At 40.2% G+C, this 20116-nt stretch overlaps 1 protein-coding gene across 4 annotated transcripts in view; it reads right to left on the bottom strand.

Moving 5' to 3' along the window:
• LOC149204404 (C2 and GRAM domain-containing protein At1g03370-like) overlaps positions 1-20116 on the bottom strand; it is a 477851-nt gene that overhangs the window by 445817 nt on the left and 11918 nt on the right. For 3 of the 4 annotated variants that reach the window (XM_089394705.1, XM_089394702.1, XM_089394704.1), the window contains exons 2-4: positions 7387-8649; positions 6901-7083; positions 6421-6704 (exon numbers count right to left, since the gene is read on the bottom strand). In XM_089394705.1, coding sequence (XP_089250831.1) covers positions 6421-6704; positions 6901-7083; positions 7387-8649 — 1730 coding nt within the window. The remainder of the gene's footprint in view (positions 1-6420; positions 6705-6900; positions 7084-7386; positions 8650-20116) is intronic. The other variant, XM_089394703.1, reaches the window with a different exon arrangement.

The raw sequence follows: 20116 nt of genomic DNA, 5'->3' as shown, positions 1-20116 counted from the left end.
GTTGGTCGCTAAAGAGAAGAGAACCATGTCTGGTCGCCCAGACTCAAGGAGTAAGCGTGATGAAGATCTCAGTTCATCATGGGAAAAGCCTCGATTCCCACAAGTCTTTGCTCGGTGGAACACTCTCACCCTCACACAATCCCAAAACAAGGCGAGGATGTTTAACATTTGCAAGAGGAAACAAGTCATTCGGCAACTGGTGGTTTCAGATTTCGGGGTCCAGAATGCTAAACCACCTCCCAGGCGGTTTTCGACTGATCGCGCTGCCCTCATAGTGGTAATGGTTTTGGAGTTTTCGCAACGATCCCATTCTTCCTGTGACACGTGGCAGGGTGGGGGTTCCGAAAACTGCCCTCCATCACAGAATAACATTGCTCCTTCTTGTCCCACGCGAAATCTTTCTCATCCGTTGGATTCGGTGGTAGTGAATCAACGGTTGACTGGGACAGAGCAACTTGGTGGGGCTGGACCGTTAATCATCGGTCTCTTTAGCTATACGGCTTTCTCCTCGGCTGTCGATCTTCTTGATTTGAGGGGACGGATCTTTTGGTTTGGGTTAACCGGAGGGAGGCCGCGCGAAAGTTCGCGGGCTTTCCGAGGGTTAGACTTTAGTTATGTTAGTTATTTCTTAGGCTCGAATTTTTAGATGTAAAGCTGTTAGGTTTAGCCCTTGGAGGCTTAAGCTTTTATTTCTTTTCTGCTTCTTTGGCGCCGGGTGGACGTTTGTATATATTGTACACTATTTTTTGACTCAATGATATAGAAGGATCCATACTTGCTTCAGCAAAAAAAAGATATATATATATTTTTGCCAGAAAAATCAATTAATTGACTATTGAGGGGATTAATTATTTTTCCACCTTCTAATATTTTAGCCATGATGTCTAAGTATGAGGGACCATGCACTAAAATATTTTTCACATAAGATTTTACAAATTCAACCCTTAAAGAGGGAATACCTGTTCATTATAAACCCCAAAATTTTTAACCAATTCTGCGACACAATATGATCTAGTAGACCAAGTGATTTGTAATAAAATAATTTAGCCAGTTAGCTTAAATTATTCTCAAATCATTTTTGTAATAAACTCGACTAAAATACTAGGACTCACCTAAGACTTCAATGATAAATTCCACCCTAGCTTGGGGTAAGGCTAGAGGGAAAAACTTTGCAGATCATCTGTGTTTAGAAACACATATAATCAGTGAAACGAAAAACCTCCTAGGATGAAATTCGTTGCCAAAATCATAGGCTTACCTAGGTTGTTACATAATTGTCGATCGTACTAGCATCATTTACATTACAATTTTGCCTAATGGGTTTACAATAACATGACAAATCGTTGGTTGATGATTCTGAACTTTTTGAAAAATTCCTTTAAGTCTTTGGATCTTGCTTCCTTGGAATGTTGAAAAAATGGGTGCAATAGGTCCAACTGAAGACTTCCCCTCACGCCAAAGATATGAATACTATAGAGTCTCTACACACTTAAGATCAAATTATTATATCAATAGAGGCATAGATAACAAATAATTCTCAAAATCTAGAGATACCTACTAGATCAATTGAATTAGAATGCTTCTCTAAAACCCAATAACTAATGCAAGATACCTATGCAAAAAATTAAACCAACAGCTAGCTAATGAAATAATAACTTATAAAATTTAATTCAATAGAGCATTAAGAACATGATTCAGAAAAATATTACCACAAGAAGCAAAAGAGGAACAACACCATGAATAGGTTGGAAATAATACTGAGAGGGGGGGGTGAATCACTATTATCAGGTCAATTATTTTTCATTTTACAATCAGATTTGTATACGCTACTTCCGTTAGTAAATACCGCGTATGTACGCAACTTCAGTTAATGAAACAAGCGTATATGAGCAGACATGTAATTTAGATTATTCTTCAGATGTTGATCATTAATCTGTGCATCAAACCATATGAACAGTAACCAAGAACGGTAAAACAGAACAGGCAATCACACATAAGAACACAAGATATAAGGTGGAAACCCAATTTGGGTGAAAACCACCTGCTGCAATTCGTCTCTATCTTCTTTCAATTAGAAACTTCTTTTTACAATGTTTCTGTATTGGTGGAGTCTTATACCAATACGCAGGCTGCTACCTGCAGAAGGCTACTACCTTCTCTCGTTCTCCAGCTTCTCCTGGAAGGGAGCTACAACCCCCTTAGCTCTTGTACTAGCTGAGGTACTAGTACGTAGGTACGAACCTACAGAAGGCTACAACCTTCTCTTTTCTTCCAGGGACCTCGTTTCATAAATTTTCAGACTGGATCCATGTATATCAATCAAACATCTAGTATATCTGCATTAACCAAACTCCTTTGTACAAACAAATACTGAATCAACCAATAACTTCTCAGAACGTTGTAACAAGAAAACAGTACCAGTAACCAAACACCAATCCTGAACCCAGAATACTGCAGCAATAAATAGAAGCAGCTAAAACATATTTCATGAGATATATGCTACTTCAATATATGGAACCTGTGTGTATACGCTTCCTTATCAAGGCCATCCAGCGTATACGCTGTTTTACGTTAGCAAACCAACATGTATACGCGCCTCTGTTGCGCTGAACCTGCGTACAGATCTATAAAAGATAATTTATCTTTTTACTTGTTTAGACATTAGTTATACCCAGATTATCATATTTATAGATCACGTCATTCATCAAATATAACAGATCAAAGATTTCACAAAGATACTTCTCTTCAAACCGCCTTAAGATCTTGACCCATCAATAGAACTTATGCTTTTCCTTGCGCTCAAGTTCCTCCTTGATTCAGATCTAGTTATGCACCATAACCCCATGACAGTATTCTCGATCTTGCTCTTCATAAGATATTCAATGCTTCAGTTCCACCCTTGCCAAATGATCTCCTTCCCTTTTTATAGACTTAGGCCTTACTCACACCATGGTCCAAAACCATGGAGATCCAGTACTTTGGATGCAATACCAAGGACCAAAACCATAGGTTCAAATACGATGGACTAAATACCATGGACCAACCATAAGTTTACCCACATGTACGCGCTTTTCTTTGCATGAAAGTGCGTGCATACGTATACGCGCCTTTTGATCGGTACACCCGCGTGTATACGCGATTTTGTTAAGATGAACCTGTGTATACCTCATTTTCTTTCATTCTGAGAGCCTGAACTGTGATCTGCCCTTTGAGTAAGTTGCCATCAAGGACAACACCTGTGCCATAGTGCCAAACCTGTGCCATAATGCCAACAGAATAAACCCCAAAGACTTCTTTATTATTCTAGAAAAAAAATATTACAGCAGCAGAGCTTGAATTAGAGCTCAAACACAATTTTTTTCATGATCAAATGAGGAGCAATTAGCTTCCTTTTATAGAAAAAATGAGAGTATGAGACCCCTCCAAGTGGAAAAACAACTAGTTCTCTTGATCCATGGCTTGATCCTTGTCAAAATAATTCGATCCCTTGATTATTGTTGCAAATATCTCCAGAAAAAATTGAATTCCTAGATCATTGAGCTAGATGGACCAAGCTTTGACTTTTGGGTGGTTTTGGACCACCGGAGAATCTTCAAAAATAGAATTCTCGAAATCCCCTCATTTAAAATAACCACCTAAACGAAAAATTTGATTTCCTTGCGAAAAATAATTCTTTATGGCCCAATGAATTTTTTGAGGAACTTTCTGCCATGGAAATGAGACCTTTCTCATATATTTAAGAAATGTCCTCAATAATTTTCAATAAATTTTCTAGTTGGAGAGAATTTAATTTTCTCTCATTTTAATTTTTTTTTGACAAATTTCCAATTAATTATTTGAATTTTTTTGCTGGAAAATAAGACAAATGACTCAAGATGGGATTTACACATATTTTCCACCCTCAAAGTGTGTCTAGATAGAAAGTATAGGAGTTGAGGTGTAAAATCAAGTACTCATACCCCCTATAACTTCTATAGACAACACTTTTTTACATCAAATATTACATAGACATCCCATTAGAAGGGGAAATTTTACAATTAAAATATGACCTCTAGACTCAACCAAATTCTGCGACACTTGATAGATGATCTAGTATGATAATATACATAGACTCGATAACACTAGGACTCACCTAAGACCTTACCATTGAGCCCCACTCTAGCTTTGGGGTATGTGTGGGAGAAAAACTCTGCCAATTATAAGGGTTAGAAAACGCGAATAATTGGCGAAGGGTAAAAAACTCCCTAGAGTGAAACTCTTTGCTAAGAATCAAAGGCTTACCTAGATGTTTTACATGGCTTCATAGACATACTAGAATCATTTTTACAATAACGGCCCATAGAGTTGCAGAATTTGGAACTGCAATGACAATCTGGAAGTTGCGTGATGATGATGCCTTTGAAAAAATTTATTTGTTCTGCTCTGTACTCTGCATCTTGGGAAGTTGACACATGTATGGTCAACATGTAAGCAAGGCGACAACAGGACCTCCTCAACCACCCTTCACCAAATCATTGGATTCACTAGTAAAGAAAGATAGTCTCCATGGGTGCTTCCTATTGCATTTCCACATCCAACGAGAAGGGCCAAGCATAAAGTGCCAAGCTCCCATTGAGAGCGTACACTATAGATTTCTTGGTCTATGGATCATCAAGTGGGATGAAATCCTAAATAGACTACGATCTCGAGATTTGTTGTGCTTGAAGTACACCTAGTGCTAATAAAGATGGTTAACCAAAGATTGATCTCCTTCAAACGTGATACCATTTGACTAGGGTGTGATCTAGGAGAGGGGTCTCTTAGACTATGATAAATTAAATTCACCTCTATACCTCCTGCATCAAAAACCACCTCAATAGTAATCGTACAAAATCCAAATATATAGTCATCAATCTGTATAGTCTCTAATTGTTTCCTTTATTAGATTGCCATAGTTACTACCTCTCTCAAACTCTTTGTATTGTAATATTCTCACCTAGCAGCTTCTCTCCCTCACGCGCGCACTCAATTTTTGCTTCTCTTATTTTTTGCTTCAGTATAACCTCATAAGGTATCCAACATTATCATCTTAAATCCTATTGGTTGAAAATAATAACTTTTTTTAGTTTGAAAATCCATTGAGTCTCATTCTTGATCCCAAATTTCCCCTAATGTTTCTTCTCAAATTGTAATGATAAAAAAGCTACAATTGAAGAGGAGACATGGTCAATGTGCAAAGAATGATTATCATGAAATTTAGAAAGCTTGGCTTTGAACTCGTTACTAATTCCTAGTAGACTGTCCATGTCTGGTTAAGACATTGAAGGTTGCCTTTAGAATCTTGGCATGAGTTGATATTCAAGGCAACGTCGGAACTCCCTCGAAAACCTTTTATCTATATCATAGGTAACCAAAAGGAGAAATAATTTTCTAGGCAATATGCTAGGATTTGCGTGCATCTAGATTGACAAAAAGGAGAAAGGATTGCCTACTTTGATGCACCTTGATTTTCTGGGGCATGCTCAAACAATTGATTGTCTGTGAAAATCCCACTTTGAAATGTCAGGTGTGTCATGAACGTGAGTTCCTAGCAAAATCAAGCCCAACACTAGATGATCAAGAGCTTTTTATATGTTGAATGGACAACAACAGGAAAAGACCAAGAATGCAAGGAAGGAAGGAGGGAAGGAAACTCCAACCTCCCAAAAGAAGCCAACCAGCTTTAGACCAAAATATTGCTGAGTCCTTTCATAATTTTAGAGACACCAGCTAGAGAAGGCAGCCAAAATGAGGATGGGTGAATGCACTCAAATAAACAAATAGAAGAGCTAACCATGAACACAGAAAATGAGGTTTAAAGCCAAATCATAACAGAAGAGAATTCAAATAATCAAGAGATAAAATTAGAAGATGGAGTTGACTTGGCAAAGATGGAGAGGAGGCGGTGTGTTCTGGAAAACATGGGCTGTGAAAGACCTTTCTGATTCAAAATGAAGAATGAGCAAGAAAAGGTACTAGACCAACATGATTAAAAATAGCAACAACCAGGAATATGCAGAATCTCCTGAAACAAAAGCAGACAAAACAAAACAAAACCAACAAGCCAGACCTTGGGAAAATACAGGCAAGAATTGACTTAATCAAAAAGCCAACCCAAACTGGATAATTTCTAGTCGGAGAACAACAGTCAAGTATCCAATTGGGATTTACTATTAAGTCTATGTATTAGTTGATATTAATAAATCTGGGCATGACCACACCTAGGAAAATTGAAATGGCAACACCTGTATGATTGGATGTACATCTTTATGTTTCATTATATGTAAAAGGTTTTTGGATTTTTGAAAGGAAAATGTAGCATCTACTTAAGCTATTTAGTGCTAGAAGCTTGCAGGAAGCAAACTCTCCAAACATTAAAAACACAAAGTACCTCAGACCAACCTTTTTGCCAACCTCTTTTTCCACTCTCTGAATATAGTAAGTAACAGAGTCTGACTCTTGTGTGTTAGTCAAACAAATGCGCACATGTAACTTTGATTCCTGAGACCATGCATGCTTGCCCTCAAGTTGTACCCGCAGATCTGCCAGTTCTTCTGAAGATTGTTTCAAAAAGTTAATCTCAGCATACCCCAGAGACTCTCCTTCTAAGAATGGTCCTTCAAAATCAAAAACTTCAATATACATAGTTGAGGGTGCCTCTTCTGTTGCATCAAATTCAAATACCTCTGTTTAAACAGTTGGCACCAAAAAACAAACAGATTCATATATCAAAAGCAGTACCATAAAACATTGATGGAAAGGTATGAGATAATGCAAAGAACAAACAAGCCTAGTAGCATAACTTATATTTGGACATGTGCATGATTAATATTTAACAATTTACTGAAGAATCAAGCATAGAGCAGAAAAGAGTTTTGATACCATGCCATTCTGGGTTCAATGTGCCTAGCTTCACTGAGCTAGTACGTGTCTTTCCATTGCAAGTAAAAACCACATAAGGGTCGCATGTGCCAGTGTCAACTGACGGAGATAATTTTTCCCCACTGACCAATGTCACAGCTAAGAGCCATCCTTCACCCTGTGCCTTCACCCCATGATCAGAACCTAGATAAGAATATCACAAAGAAGAAAAGGAAAACAGAGAAATTTCAACTTTGGCCTTTAAGTTTTTAAATTGCAAAAGTAAACTCATGCACTGCACCAAGTCCAAATATACTACAAAAATTTTAAATATCTCAGAACAGAAAAACAAGCAAGCAACCAGAGCAGACAATTTGAATAGCAGAAAGCCAGTTAAATTGACTACAAATCATGCATTACTTAATTTTGTACTCAACCACAGCCAATATTTGACAACACTACGCTTGAAATCCCCAATATAAAATGGACTGTATCCATGGAAAATACCTCTGCAAACTCTGGCTCGTAGGAACATCCAGATATTCTTGGCAACATTTTCCAGGTACAATGCAATGAAGGCTGAGGTGATGAATTCTCCGAGGGAGTCTGGCAAGTCTAAGTAGAAAATTTCTAAGACACTGCCATTTTTTGGCCAAGGAAAATATATATGTAAAAGTAATACCCCTAGTGATAGTATACTTGCAAGAACTCGGAGATTGATAAAATATTCTTTTGCTAGCTGCCAATCGCTTTGAGGCTCCTGTCCCTTTTCATGATTTGTCATTGGATCATCAATGCACCTTGCATACTTGGCTAGGACAACCTGATATAGTTTAAAATTATCCTTTAATCCGTCTCGGCCACCTTTTTCTATAATGGATTTCATCATTGTACTTCTCAAGAAGTTCATTCTCCAGGAGACGCGGAGATGTGATGTCTTCTCTCCTGGAGGTAGATTTGGCCCTGGTGTTATACAATACTGTATTTCAGTTTGAAAATTGGTCCCAAATGGAACATCAGGTGTGCTAACTGTCAACATCACCACAAAGCCTCCTTTGTCAGCTCTCAGATACCTCTGTTCTTCTGTAGCTTTCACACGACCAACCATCTTTGAAGGAGCATTAAAGTATGTCACGATTCTGTACGGAAGCCCATCATCCAATTTCCTCCATGGGCCCTCAGAAAGCTCTTGCGTATTCTGTGCAAGGGCAAGATCCTGTACAAACTGTGACCCTGGCTTAAAAAGGATGCCATTCAATCTTCCCATGCTCACGGCATAAGACTGATCAATAAGAATTCCGCCTGTCAAAGAAGCAATCATTTCCTCTTCTTTAGGGTCATTTTTGGGATCATCTTCAAAAAAGGAGACAAGATCTTCATTGTCATCAGGATTGTTACTGATTTCAGAGGAACTTGAATCCACATCTGATCTAGTTGGTGAGCTCCCACTAGATCTTGCACCATTCCTAGACCTTTTAGAGAGTAATGATGACAAATGATTGACAAAACTTCGACAACTGAATTTCTTTTTTTCACCTGATATTTTTTTTGTACCAGAGATTGTATCATTATCTACTGATGATAAGGATTCAGATGAGCTTATTCGAGAAAATAGTGGAAGGTCTGGTGTACTGGCAACAATCTCTGTGTCTGATGTTGAAGAAATGGATAAAGGTTCATGTCTATCGTTGGCTGCTGAAGTGGTAATTGAATCATGTTCAGCATCGTTTGAATAGCTCCTATAGAGCGATAACGCCAAATGTATTTTTCCTGCCATTCAAAACCCTAATAATCAGTAATGACACTAGGAATAATACTTGCAAATATGTAAGCATCAGTGCAGGCATACAAAAACAAAATTCTCCACTTTTTGCTATCCTAACTATCCCCATCTACCATTCAAACAAAATTTTCCTGGATTTTACTCTATTAAATTTTCACCCTTCTAATTGTAAGCAAATCTGCTCAAAGGATTACAGAAAAAGTACTAAACTCTTTGAGATTTATTTATTAGCACTTCAAAAGGAGGCTTGAACTTTTCTTGAACACATTTAGCAGAGAAAAACACAATTTCTTCAAAGAAGATGCCCTATTTCTTCGAACGAAAACTAGCTGTAAAATCAATGTTGAACTCTTCACTCCTACTTTATTGCAAACTGTAATTAGAAGTTTCAATGGATTCTTGATAAAAGGTCAAGAATTTAAATGAACCATGGATTCCCAAAACCTAATCCTGTTACAAGCCAATCTCCCTATCACCCTGTCACGCTGTGTGATATTCCCACTTAGCGACATTGTTAAGGGAAAGAAATATCAATTTTTGGCCAGTTTTGAATTAATTCACATTAGCACTTAGGAAGTGTGGGTTTAGAGGCCCCACATGTATTTTTGATCAAATGTGAGCCCAAACATTAGAGGATGGAGGAGAAAATCGAGCCACTAGTGGTACGTGGGGGCCACTCATAGAAAATTGCAGCCCACATGGGAAACACACTCTCATTGGAGCAAAGTTGGTGGGGGAAAGTCGAGTTGGGCCCACATGGGCATCTTGGAGGCTCTTTGATAAATAGAGCAAGAGGCACTCATTTTGGTCATTCATTCATCTATTCAAAAACTTGTCTTTGACATAGCACGCTTGAGTAGAAGCCAAGTCTGCAAGTGTTGTTTAGCACACGAGTGTCTCCAAGCGAAGATCTCAACCCTTGCTTTGGTGGACTTCGAGTGTCAGCCCAAAGAGGGAGTTTCATCCTTTCCAATTGTTCCAGTGGTGGGAGTGTGAATTTGTGTAGAGGAGACACTAGTAGCAACACAGGCACTGGAAAGTGCTTGGAGGAGACACACTTGGGAGTTTAGGAGTGAAGGGAGTTTGGGCCCTAAACTTGAGGTGGAGTCCAGGGAAGTGTTGTGAGGGCTTTTCCAGCATTTTGGAGGAGTAGCAAACGCAACATTTGCTACAGGTTACATCTTTTGCTTGTGGAGGAGGGCCAAGCATTTGGGGTTAATTTTGGAGCTTCAAAACTAGGACAAACCCTTTCTGGGTTTTCTGAGTTTTTTATAAGGACCTCAAAAATAATTTGGAAGATTTGAAGGGTCAAACAGGGGTCCCAATCCAAGCAGGCAGCTAGAGGAGCTAGGGGAAATTTGGGCTGAAATTCCGAGGTCAACATTTGGCCAATTCCTTCGTGGATTTTTGTGGGTTATTACTTATTAGTGGAGAGGTCGAGGTTAACTTCTCGGAATTTTCTGACCACCGGAGAGGGCTCTAGCAACAGATCCATTCAGCCAACAATGTATTTCTAGGCATCTTCAGCGCAGAGCTTGAGCAGCATAGCAGCAGATCCGAGGAAGGGTGTTTATTTGTCATTTTGGGCTTTGTTAGATTGCCTTGAGCAAGCCCAAGTGCACTCATTCCAGCACCTTATTGTACACCCATTTTCAAAATCTTAGAAACAGAGCCAATCACATTACTAGCAATTGAGTTTAAGGACAAACAAGTTTTGCTCTCCTGTGGAATGGACTCCACCTCTAGATATTTATGGTCATCATTGTGTTGATCTAATAGTTCTTGTGACTCAAAAATACTACCGGAATAAAATATATTATCAACAATACTTCCAAATAGGCTTTCCAAAACATCATCAAAAAGATCAGCATCCAATATTATCCCACTCATTGTACTCCCTCCAATCAGACCAGTGACCTTCTAAAGGGCTCTCCACACATAGTGCTCACTAACAGCACTCTCTGTGGATTGAATAGTGCATTAAATTTGCCTTCCACACTCAGTGACACTTCACAAACTAAGCATACATAAATATTGACATGAACCAAGCAAAGATTCACCTTGAACAAGACCCACTTGCACCATTCAACTTGGAAAATCGGCCCTACCTGCAGCACTCTATTGCACAGCAAGCTCTCCAAATACACAGCAAACTCAAAAACAGAGGACTAACTTTTCAAAGGCTTTTCACACCACTCGACATAAATAACAAAATCTCCAGGATTAACCGCACTTCACAATCCAATGCCCCAGGCTAGCCCTTTTGACTGACAACATAACATCGCCTACTTAGCACTCAATCACACCAACTTTGGCAAGCAACAATATTACTCGCAGCTCAGGTCACTATCTCCTCCGACCAAGATCTCTTGTGAATAGACCGCACCACTTACATAGGAACCAAACCAGAACTGGAGGCAAACAGATTCGTAACCCACAACTTTGGATTTCATACATTCAACACACACTCACATAGAGAAAATATGTTTTAAATATATTCCAGCTAAACTTAACCAAACAGTTACTACCATGAGTTTAGCATTCCATTCAATTTCAGGAACTTCCATTAAAGATAATTACCAGCCTCCACTCTAAAAGCGTTCTGCGGCAATTCAATTAAAAGAAAACTCTTGTGACTAACAACCTAATCAACATACTTTGCTGCGTAATCTGCAGACAGTTTGCTTTCCCCACCGTCATGTGCAAGATAAATACGTTGCTATTATAACAAAACATAAAGATCCACACCGCATTTTAAAATGTACACTTAACAAAACATCAGGAGCTTGATATGAAAACAGTTTTTCCATACAACTTTGGATTTGAATTGAGTGGCAACAACAGTTCCAATATCTTAGGCAGCACTCACACTCTTTAGCGTCCACTTCAGACCTCGGCTGCCTGCAGTCACACCAAAGTAGATCCCTGCAATAGGGAAAACAAAAAAACAAACAGCGCTTGAACGATTTTACCTTCACAACCATCTCGACCTCCTCAAAGTGGCTCGAACACCATCAATCCTTCTCCAGAGCACACACCTCTTCTCCTGGTGCGCATCGCCTATCTGGTCATTGCTCTACCCTTACCGCACCATAGATTTCCCAGCAGTGAGCAAACAAAACACTCGACTGCAAGCACAAAACAGAATGGATTTCCCAACAGCCAGCAAACAAAACGCACAAAACAACCTTACCAATATCCCAGACACTTCAGGAACTCTGACTATACTTCCACAGGGGATGCAACATATCGGTGCCTTCATCCACAAGCTTCAGCTCAGTGGGCACTCAGTCGAACGCGACCCAACACAAGGCTCACTACGCCTCTAATAAACCATAAACCAGACCTCAGTCAGTTGTAGAATGCACCCACAGCTTCACGTTCCAACAACACTGCGCCTCCTCCACATGTGTGGCTCAAAAGGGTTGGTAGCACGTTTCCACAACTAGACGAAAGGATATCAACGCTCCTCACAAGTCTCGTAAATGCTCTTCGCTCTATCACTCTTCCACGCAGACTCCGACTCTTGACACCACTGAGCCCGCACAACCCAGGCTTATACAAATTGCTCGGCTTCACACGATTTGCACAAGCACGGGACCTCGCCACTGCCACTCACGTCTTCGGCTTCCTGGAGAACTAACCGCAGACTCCAATAGCGCTCACACTCTCTTCACAACAAGCTCTCCACACAACTCAGCCTCAAACTTCACAATGTCTCTGCAACTAAGGTCTCCAGGACTACACTTAAACACAAGACTCTTCAACAGCAGCTGCTCATCTGGATACACAACACTCCTCTAACTCAAATCCGGCCTCACGCAGACACTACTAGGCCTTCTTCACAACTCACCTGAGCTCTGATACCAAATCAGAGAGCATGTATTGAAACACAGAACTCAGAAACTTGCCTTCATTCGATGATTAAACAGGTATTTATACATGACAGAGAAATTTCTGGAGTTTGATGGGACGGTGGCTTCTTTAGGAAGCTTGCCTATTTGTCAATGAATTCTAGAAACTACCCGCTGAATTCTCTAGAACAGTCTAGCAACTACATTAATGTGGGTGGTTGGAATTACTGTGTTCCAACATTTCAGACTCCCTAAAGGCTTTTGCACTGCCTCTGCGTCAGCCTCTCTAGCTCTGCGCTGCCTCTCTCGTATCTCTATCTGCCTCCTCTGCTAAGTATTCCAAGATCAAGAGAAATCTCCAACTGGAACTATCCCTGCCCCTCACTACAAAATCTCACTTCAAATTTCTAACCAACAGTTGCTCTGCTTCAGAAATTCGATCTTCTCTCTCCATGTGTTCTCCAAGTGCCCATCAAGCCACTTCTTATAATCCTCTCATTAATCAGTCAACGACCCAGATCAGATTCTAATCAATGGCTAGGATCATATTGACTTGATCTCTACCTTCTTCTAGAAGTTTCACCCACAGTTCAGATTAATACCCATTAATTATTTTAATTTCCAAAGTTTAGACTTAGGGTCCCATTAAAAATAATTAATTATTTTAATAAAACTGTCTCCGGGTGGAATTTACCAAAACGATTTATGGGTATTGGAGAATGCATGTGTCTAAGCCTTCCTACAAATTTTGAGACTTAGAGCACATCCGATGCTACCAAAAATCAACACTCCCTATTAGCGAGAAATGTGCTCTAACAATGCAACATGCTAAAGCATCACTCTGTTCTATAACATCTCCTACGTTGTTGATGCCTGACATCCTGTCCACCAACTATTGCGCAAATGTTGCATCTGTACTGTTGTTGACCCTGCCACTATCAACACTGCATCCGTACTACAACTCCCTCTTAATTATGCATCCGTGTTGCTGCTGCCACTGCCACTGCCAACTGCGTCTGCACTATAATCTTCTACAACTGTTGTTGCTACTGCATCAGCAACGGAAAAGCATTCCAAATAACTGAACTGGTGTCCAGTATGATGTATCTCGTTGTTGGAGTTTGATTGTTGCTAGTCTCTACATTGACCCTCTGAAGCCTCTGCTAGCTCTGCTCTATGCCATCTGCGTTGCTGCTAACCTCTGCACTGTTGCCAACTCTGCTTTGTGTTGCTCAACCTCTGGCACTACTAGCCTCTACAACTGTCACTCTAACACTCCTTTGCACCAACTAACACTATTCCATCCTGCTACTACTGATCTGGGCTCCCGTAGCAAGGAAATGATCTGAGAGGTGGGCTCCTCAAGGATCCTGCCCATATGTAGCTCTTTCGAACTACAACTCTAAATCATCCCACCTCCCTCCTGGAGGTATCTCGGTTGTCATGGAAAACTCATCCTCCTCGATCTTCGTGACTGCAACTTTCAGATCATGCTTCTCATCTTTGTCCTTCTCCTGAGAGGGCACTATGTTGCGTAGTGACCTAGTTCACCACACCTGAAGCACTTGATCTTCGAAACATATTTCTTCTTCTTTTGTTGCTCCTGTTGCCCATTGGATGCGAGGGCTACATTCTCTTCTTCCTCCTTGGGCTTCGACCCACTGCTGCTGCTTTTGTCAAGTTTACACTTGACCAAGTCCCTCCTCAGCTCCTCTTGCTTAAGAGTTGCCCACATCTCATCCCAATTTGGCAAAGTCGCCCTGCCCAGGATGCTCTGGACAAAGACTTGCCACTCCTCAAATACTAAATTGAGGGCCAATCTTACCATCTCGAAACCTTGAGGTGTTGACCCCACAGCTGCCAATTCATCTTGGGTCTCCTGAAGCTTTGCAAGGAACGAATCAATGCGTTCCCCCTTCTACATCTGCATAGACCTCCCCTTCTGCTCCAAGTACATCTTCCGCTACTGGGAAGATCCTTGATACAATGTCGACAATGCATCCCACATCTCCTTGGTAGTGTTTTTGCCAGCAATGTGACAAACTATATGATCCTTCACTCTATCGAGGATCATTCTTTTTGTCTTCGCCATTTCTCCCTTGTACTTCTTGAGCATATCTAGATCTGCGGACTCAGCTACCACGCTATCGATGTAGACTTTGAGAAAATGCTCATCCAAAAGGCATGACATCCTTGCCTTCTAGATCACATAGTTGGATGCCCCATCCAACATGTCCTAATCTCTCAATCCACTAGCTGCCATCTCTGCCAAATGAAAAAGTCGAATAGCCTCCTCTCTCCTCTGCACTGCTATTGGGCTAGCCTACACACTCCCTACTGGAGTCAGTGGATCTTCTGCCCCTTCTGCTTCTCAGCCAATGAGAATTCGAATTCCTTGGCTAGGAATTCTCTGAGGAAGAAACTCCCCCAATGTGTCTCCTCCTCTCCCACTAACACTATTTTCCCAGAAACTACTACAAAATATTTGCATCCCAGCTGAAGATCTGCTCTACAAGAAAATACGTTGTTGGTTCTGCCTTTGAAAGTTTCGAACTGGAAATCGAATTTCTCTATCAACCCACTCAGAGAAATCGCCTTCGCCCTTCAGGCCTTCGAACTGTGTTGCCTCCTGGGGTTTCTAATTGTTGCCTCCACAGAAATTTCAAACTCCCTCTTCCTTTCTGCTTGTGAACTCTTCTTCTCACGATCTGCGCTCTGATACCATGTGAAAAATCAGTTACCCGGCTCCTCTTGCAGCAAACTGATTATATTTCACCTACTTGTTAAATTAATTGAAAAAGTTATTTGCAGTTTTCTATGGAAAACACTGAAATACATACACTACAGCCTACACCAAAATAAAAATGCGGAAACTAAATATAGCATAGGAGAGAAATAATCATACACACATCTACACAATTATTTTTGGAAAAACGTCCCCCGAAAAACCCAACTCGGGAAAACTGGTGCAGCAGCTCTTAGGGTTTTATTATTATGCAGTGGTAATTTCTAAATACAACTTCTAGATGCCTTCCTGGCAATCTAGCTACAGAGAATATCACTGACAGAGAGATTTGTGAGATTACCTCACACTATCACTGGAAGTCCTCGCTGATCCAGCCCTTAAATGAACAGCCCCTGGCTGCCTCTGCGTTGCCTCTGTGCGGTGCGTCAGCCCAGCGTCACACTGTCTAGGACCTGCATCACTCTTCCCAGCTAATCGATTTGCCTCTGAGATTCAGACTTCTGCTCTCCCGGTCTCACACCCCGGCTTCCAACTACAAAAATCGAACCCTCGAGCAAATTTCAGACTCCCTCAAGGCTTCTGCGTTACCTCTGCATGGCCCTGCGTAGCTCTGCGTCAACCTAGATCTCTGCCTCCTCTGCTGAGTATTCCCGAATCAGGAGAAATCTCCAACCAGAACTATCCCTGCCCCTCACTGCAAAAGCTCACTTCGAATTTCTCACCGACATCTGCTTTGCTTCAGAAATTCAATCTTTTGAACTCTCTCTGTGTGTTCTCCAAGTGCCCATCAAGCCTCTTCTTATAATCCTCTCGCTGATCAATCAACGACCCAGATTAGATTCTAATCAATGGCTAGGATCATATTGACTTGATCTCCGCCTTCTTCTAGAAGTTTCACCCACAGTTTAGATTAATACCCATTAATTATTTTGATTTCCTAAGTTTAGACTTAGGGTCCTATTAAAAATAATTAATTATTTTAATATTATTGTCTCTAGGCATAATTTCCCAAAACGATTTCTAGGTATTGGAGAATGCATGTGTCTAAGCCTCCTTGCAAATTTTGAGACTTAGAGTACATCTAATGCTACCAGAAATCAACAATTCCCACTTAGCGACATTATTAAGGGAAATATCAATTTTTGGCCAGTTTTGAATTAATTCACATCAGCACTTAGGAAGTGTGGGTTTAGAGGCCCCACATGTATTTTTGATCAAATGTGAACCCAAACATTAGAGGATGGAGGAGAAAATCAAGCCACTAGTCGTACGTGGGGGGCCACTCATAGAAAATTGAGGCCCACATGGGCGACACACTCTCATTGGAGCGAAGTTGGTGGGGGAAAGTCAAGTTGGGCCCACATGGGCACCTTGGAGGCTCTTTGATAAAAGAGCAAGAGGCACTCATTTTGGTCATTCATTCATCTATTCAAAAACTTGTCTTTGACATAGCACGCTTGAGTAGAAGCAAAGTCTACAAATGTTGTTTAGCACACGAGTCTCTTCGAGCGGAGATCTCAACCCTTGCTTCGGTGGACTTTGAGTGCCAACCCAAAGAGCGAGTTCCATCTTTTCTGATTGTTCCAGCAGTGGGAGTGTGAGTTTGTGTGGAGGAGACACTAGTAGCAGTGCAAGGACTGTGCAGTGCTTGGAGGAGACACTTGGGAGTTGAGGAGTGAAGGGAGTTTGGACCTAAAACTTGAGGTGGAGTCTAGGGAAGTGTTGTGGGGTCTTTTCCAGCATTTTGGCAGAACAGCAAATGCAACATTTGCTACAGGTTACATCTTTTGCTTGTGGAGGAGGGCCAAGCATTTGGGGTCAATTTTGGAGCGTCAAAACTAGGACAAAACCTTTCTGGGTTTTTCTGGGTTTTTGACAAGGACCTCAGAAATAATTTGGAAGATTTGAAGGGTCAAATAAGGGTCCCAATCCAGGCAACAACTAGAGGAGCTAGGGGAAATTTGGGCCGAAATCCCGAGGTCAACATTTGACCAATTCCTTCGTGGGTTTTTGTGGGTTATCACTTATTAGTGGAGAGGTCGAGGTTAATTTCCTGGAATTTTCTGAGCACCGGAGAGGGCTCTAGCAACAGATCCATTCAGCCAGCAACGTATTTTTGGGCATCTTCAGTGCAGAGCTTGAGCAACATAGCAGCACATCCGAGGAAGGGTGTTTATTTGTCATTTGGGGCTTTGTTAGCTTGCCTTGAGCAAGCCCAAGTGCACTCATTCCAGCACCTTATTGTACACCCATTTTCATTAATAAAAAGAGCTCAGCAGCGCAGTTTTGGTGTCAATTTGTGATATGATTGCTTGTCACTGTTTTATGGTGTTTTTGTCTATGTTTTCTATGCATATTTACTGTTAATTTTCCTTAGGGATATTACACCCTACAACCACAACCTCGTTTACATATATATTTATATGGAAACAAATTGTCAAATTGGTTGGCATTCAATGCAACCTACTCAAACTTTAAATAAACTGGTGATTATTCTTTACATTGGTAACCTTGAGAGAGAGAATGAAGGTTGAAGCCTCCCATGTGGCCAAGGGATAACATGGTTTGGTCAACACCACTTGATGTTCCACATTGGTATTCCTATGACAAAAGCCATACATGCCCTTGGCTCCCTATTACATGGCCCTACACAACTAGACATATCCATTATCACTATAAAGAACAAACTGTTAGTTTTTGTAGCAGTATGGTGTTCTAGTCTCGAGACTTTGCGGAGAGGCTAAAACACGAGTTCACCAAGACCCAGAAATCGTTTCTGGAAATTCCATCTAGAGACAGTGTTCCACGGGGACACGTCCCCTAGGGTGGGGGACGCACCCCGGCGCTCCCCCATGCCCCGGGGACAGGGAAACTCCTGGGAAAACGTTTCCCCCACATCCCCTTTTTGGGGAAACTCGGGGAAACTCCGGGGGGGGGGACGTTTTTCTGGCGACGAAACGCAACTCCTTTGTAGGTGGGCAGGGGGACGCAAGAGGGACGTCGAGGGGACGTTGGAGGGACGCAAGGGGGACAATATGCGTCCCCCCATTTTTTTGTCTAATAATTTTTATGAAACATAAAAAAAATAAAAATAAAATGAAAAATGAAACTATATTAAAACTTTAAAATAAATTAAAAATAAATAAATAAATTATATTATATTAAAATTTAAAAAATAGAATAAAACCAATAACAAAAATTAAAAAAAATAAATAAATAAATTAAAAAAAAAAAAAAAAAAAAAAAAAACTTTGTGTATATAAAAACTTAAGACTTAGTATTTATTAATATTATTTAGCACCTTTTGAGAAATTTACTAGTATTTCACTGCTCGGTACTTTCTATGTTTAATTTTAGTTTAGTATTCTATGGCTATTTTAGACTTCAACATAATGTCAATGTCATTGTCATATGATGAATTTATTTTTTATCGTTTTTGAAAATTTGATGCGCAATGCATAATTTCAATTGTCAAATCATGAATTTATTAATTTAATTTAGATGTACCTTGCACATGCCAAATGATGAATTTAGAAGGAGCATTGCATAATGTCAAATGAAGGATTCAATTTAGTAATTTACTTTTAGATTTACAATGTAGAAATGTCAAATGATAATTCATAAATGATAATAGTCTAATAAGTAATGATGATCATATTTAATCTTTAGATGTATATTTCATAATTATTAAAATTTTCTATTTAGTTTTTTTCCCAGGGAGAAAATATAGTAATTTCCATTATTTTGTGAAAATTACATGTTGTAAATGCCATAGGAATATGCGAGTACCATGACCGTGGTCAACTATGAAGTGTTTGTAAAAAACTGTAAATTACTACAAAATGACCCTGTGATGGGTATACTGATAGCAACTGATCATATACATATTAATTACATGTTTCAAAATTTCACCATTGGTGATTGTTGTTCTGTTTGACAAAAAGAAAAAAAAAAAAACTGATAAAATTAGGGCATGTCTGCCCTCTGTAGTTCCTGATCCATATATGGTCTGTGGAAAAAGCGATAGGTCCGCTCAGGTGAGTGCTCTGTAATCATCCATTCTCCTCGAGGATGATGCGTTGCTTCTTTCAATAGCTTGTCCGCATCTTCATTACGCTCCCTGTAAATATGAGTGCATGAGACATGATCAAAATGTGTTTTGAGAAATATAATATCATCCAAAATAGTTCTGAGTGTATATGCATGGCATGTTGTTAAGTTGTTGAACCAGTTTATAACTATCTTGGAGTCTCCATATATTTGTAAATGTCTGCAATGTTTGTGTAATGCAAAGTATAAGAGGTGTTGGAGTGTGAGCAACTTCGCAAAATTATTTGTGCACCCTCCCAACCCCATGCAGATGTGAAAGGAATGTGATTCAGTCAAATGTAGGATTATGCCTCCACCACAACCCTGTTCTTGTGCTGCACCGTCAAAGTAGGCCCGGGGGTTTTCTTTGTTTATGATTTCCGAAGTGATGTTCCGAGTCCTGATTACTTGTTCCTCTGTCAGGATTTCCAAGTAACTCATACAGATTTTAGGAGTGATCAATGGCCAGACTATATTTTTCCCCCTAAATATAATGTTGTTCCAGCACATCCATATGTACCAGCAGACCAATAGCGGCAGGTTCCGAGCTCTCAACACTATTGTTGATTCCCACCACCTATTCCAAGCAGTAGGAATATCGTCACTGCTCCAGGTATAAGGGATTTTCAGTGAATGTAGGACTTGTGTCCAGGTCTGTTGAGATATGGTACATGAGAGGAATAAGTGTTGGTTCTATTCCTCCTATGCATGGCATAAGACACACCAAGTCGGTCCTTGATATGCCCATTTCCTGAGATTTGATCC

Source organism: Pinus tabuliformis, chromosome 1_2 (genome assembly GCF_031772625.1).
Source record: "Pinus tabuliformis cultivar Carrire ecotype Pingquan chromosome 1_2, CPIR1, whole genome shotgun sequence".
Lineage (NCBI taxonomy): Eukaryota > Viridiplantae > Streptophyta > Pinopsida > Pinales > Pinaceae > Pinus > Pinus tabuliformis.
Note: the sequence above shows the minus strand (reverse complement) of the source record. Positions and strands in the feature narration are given on the sequence as shown.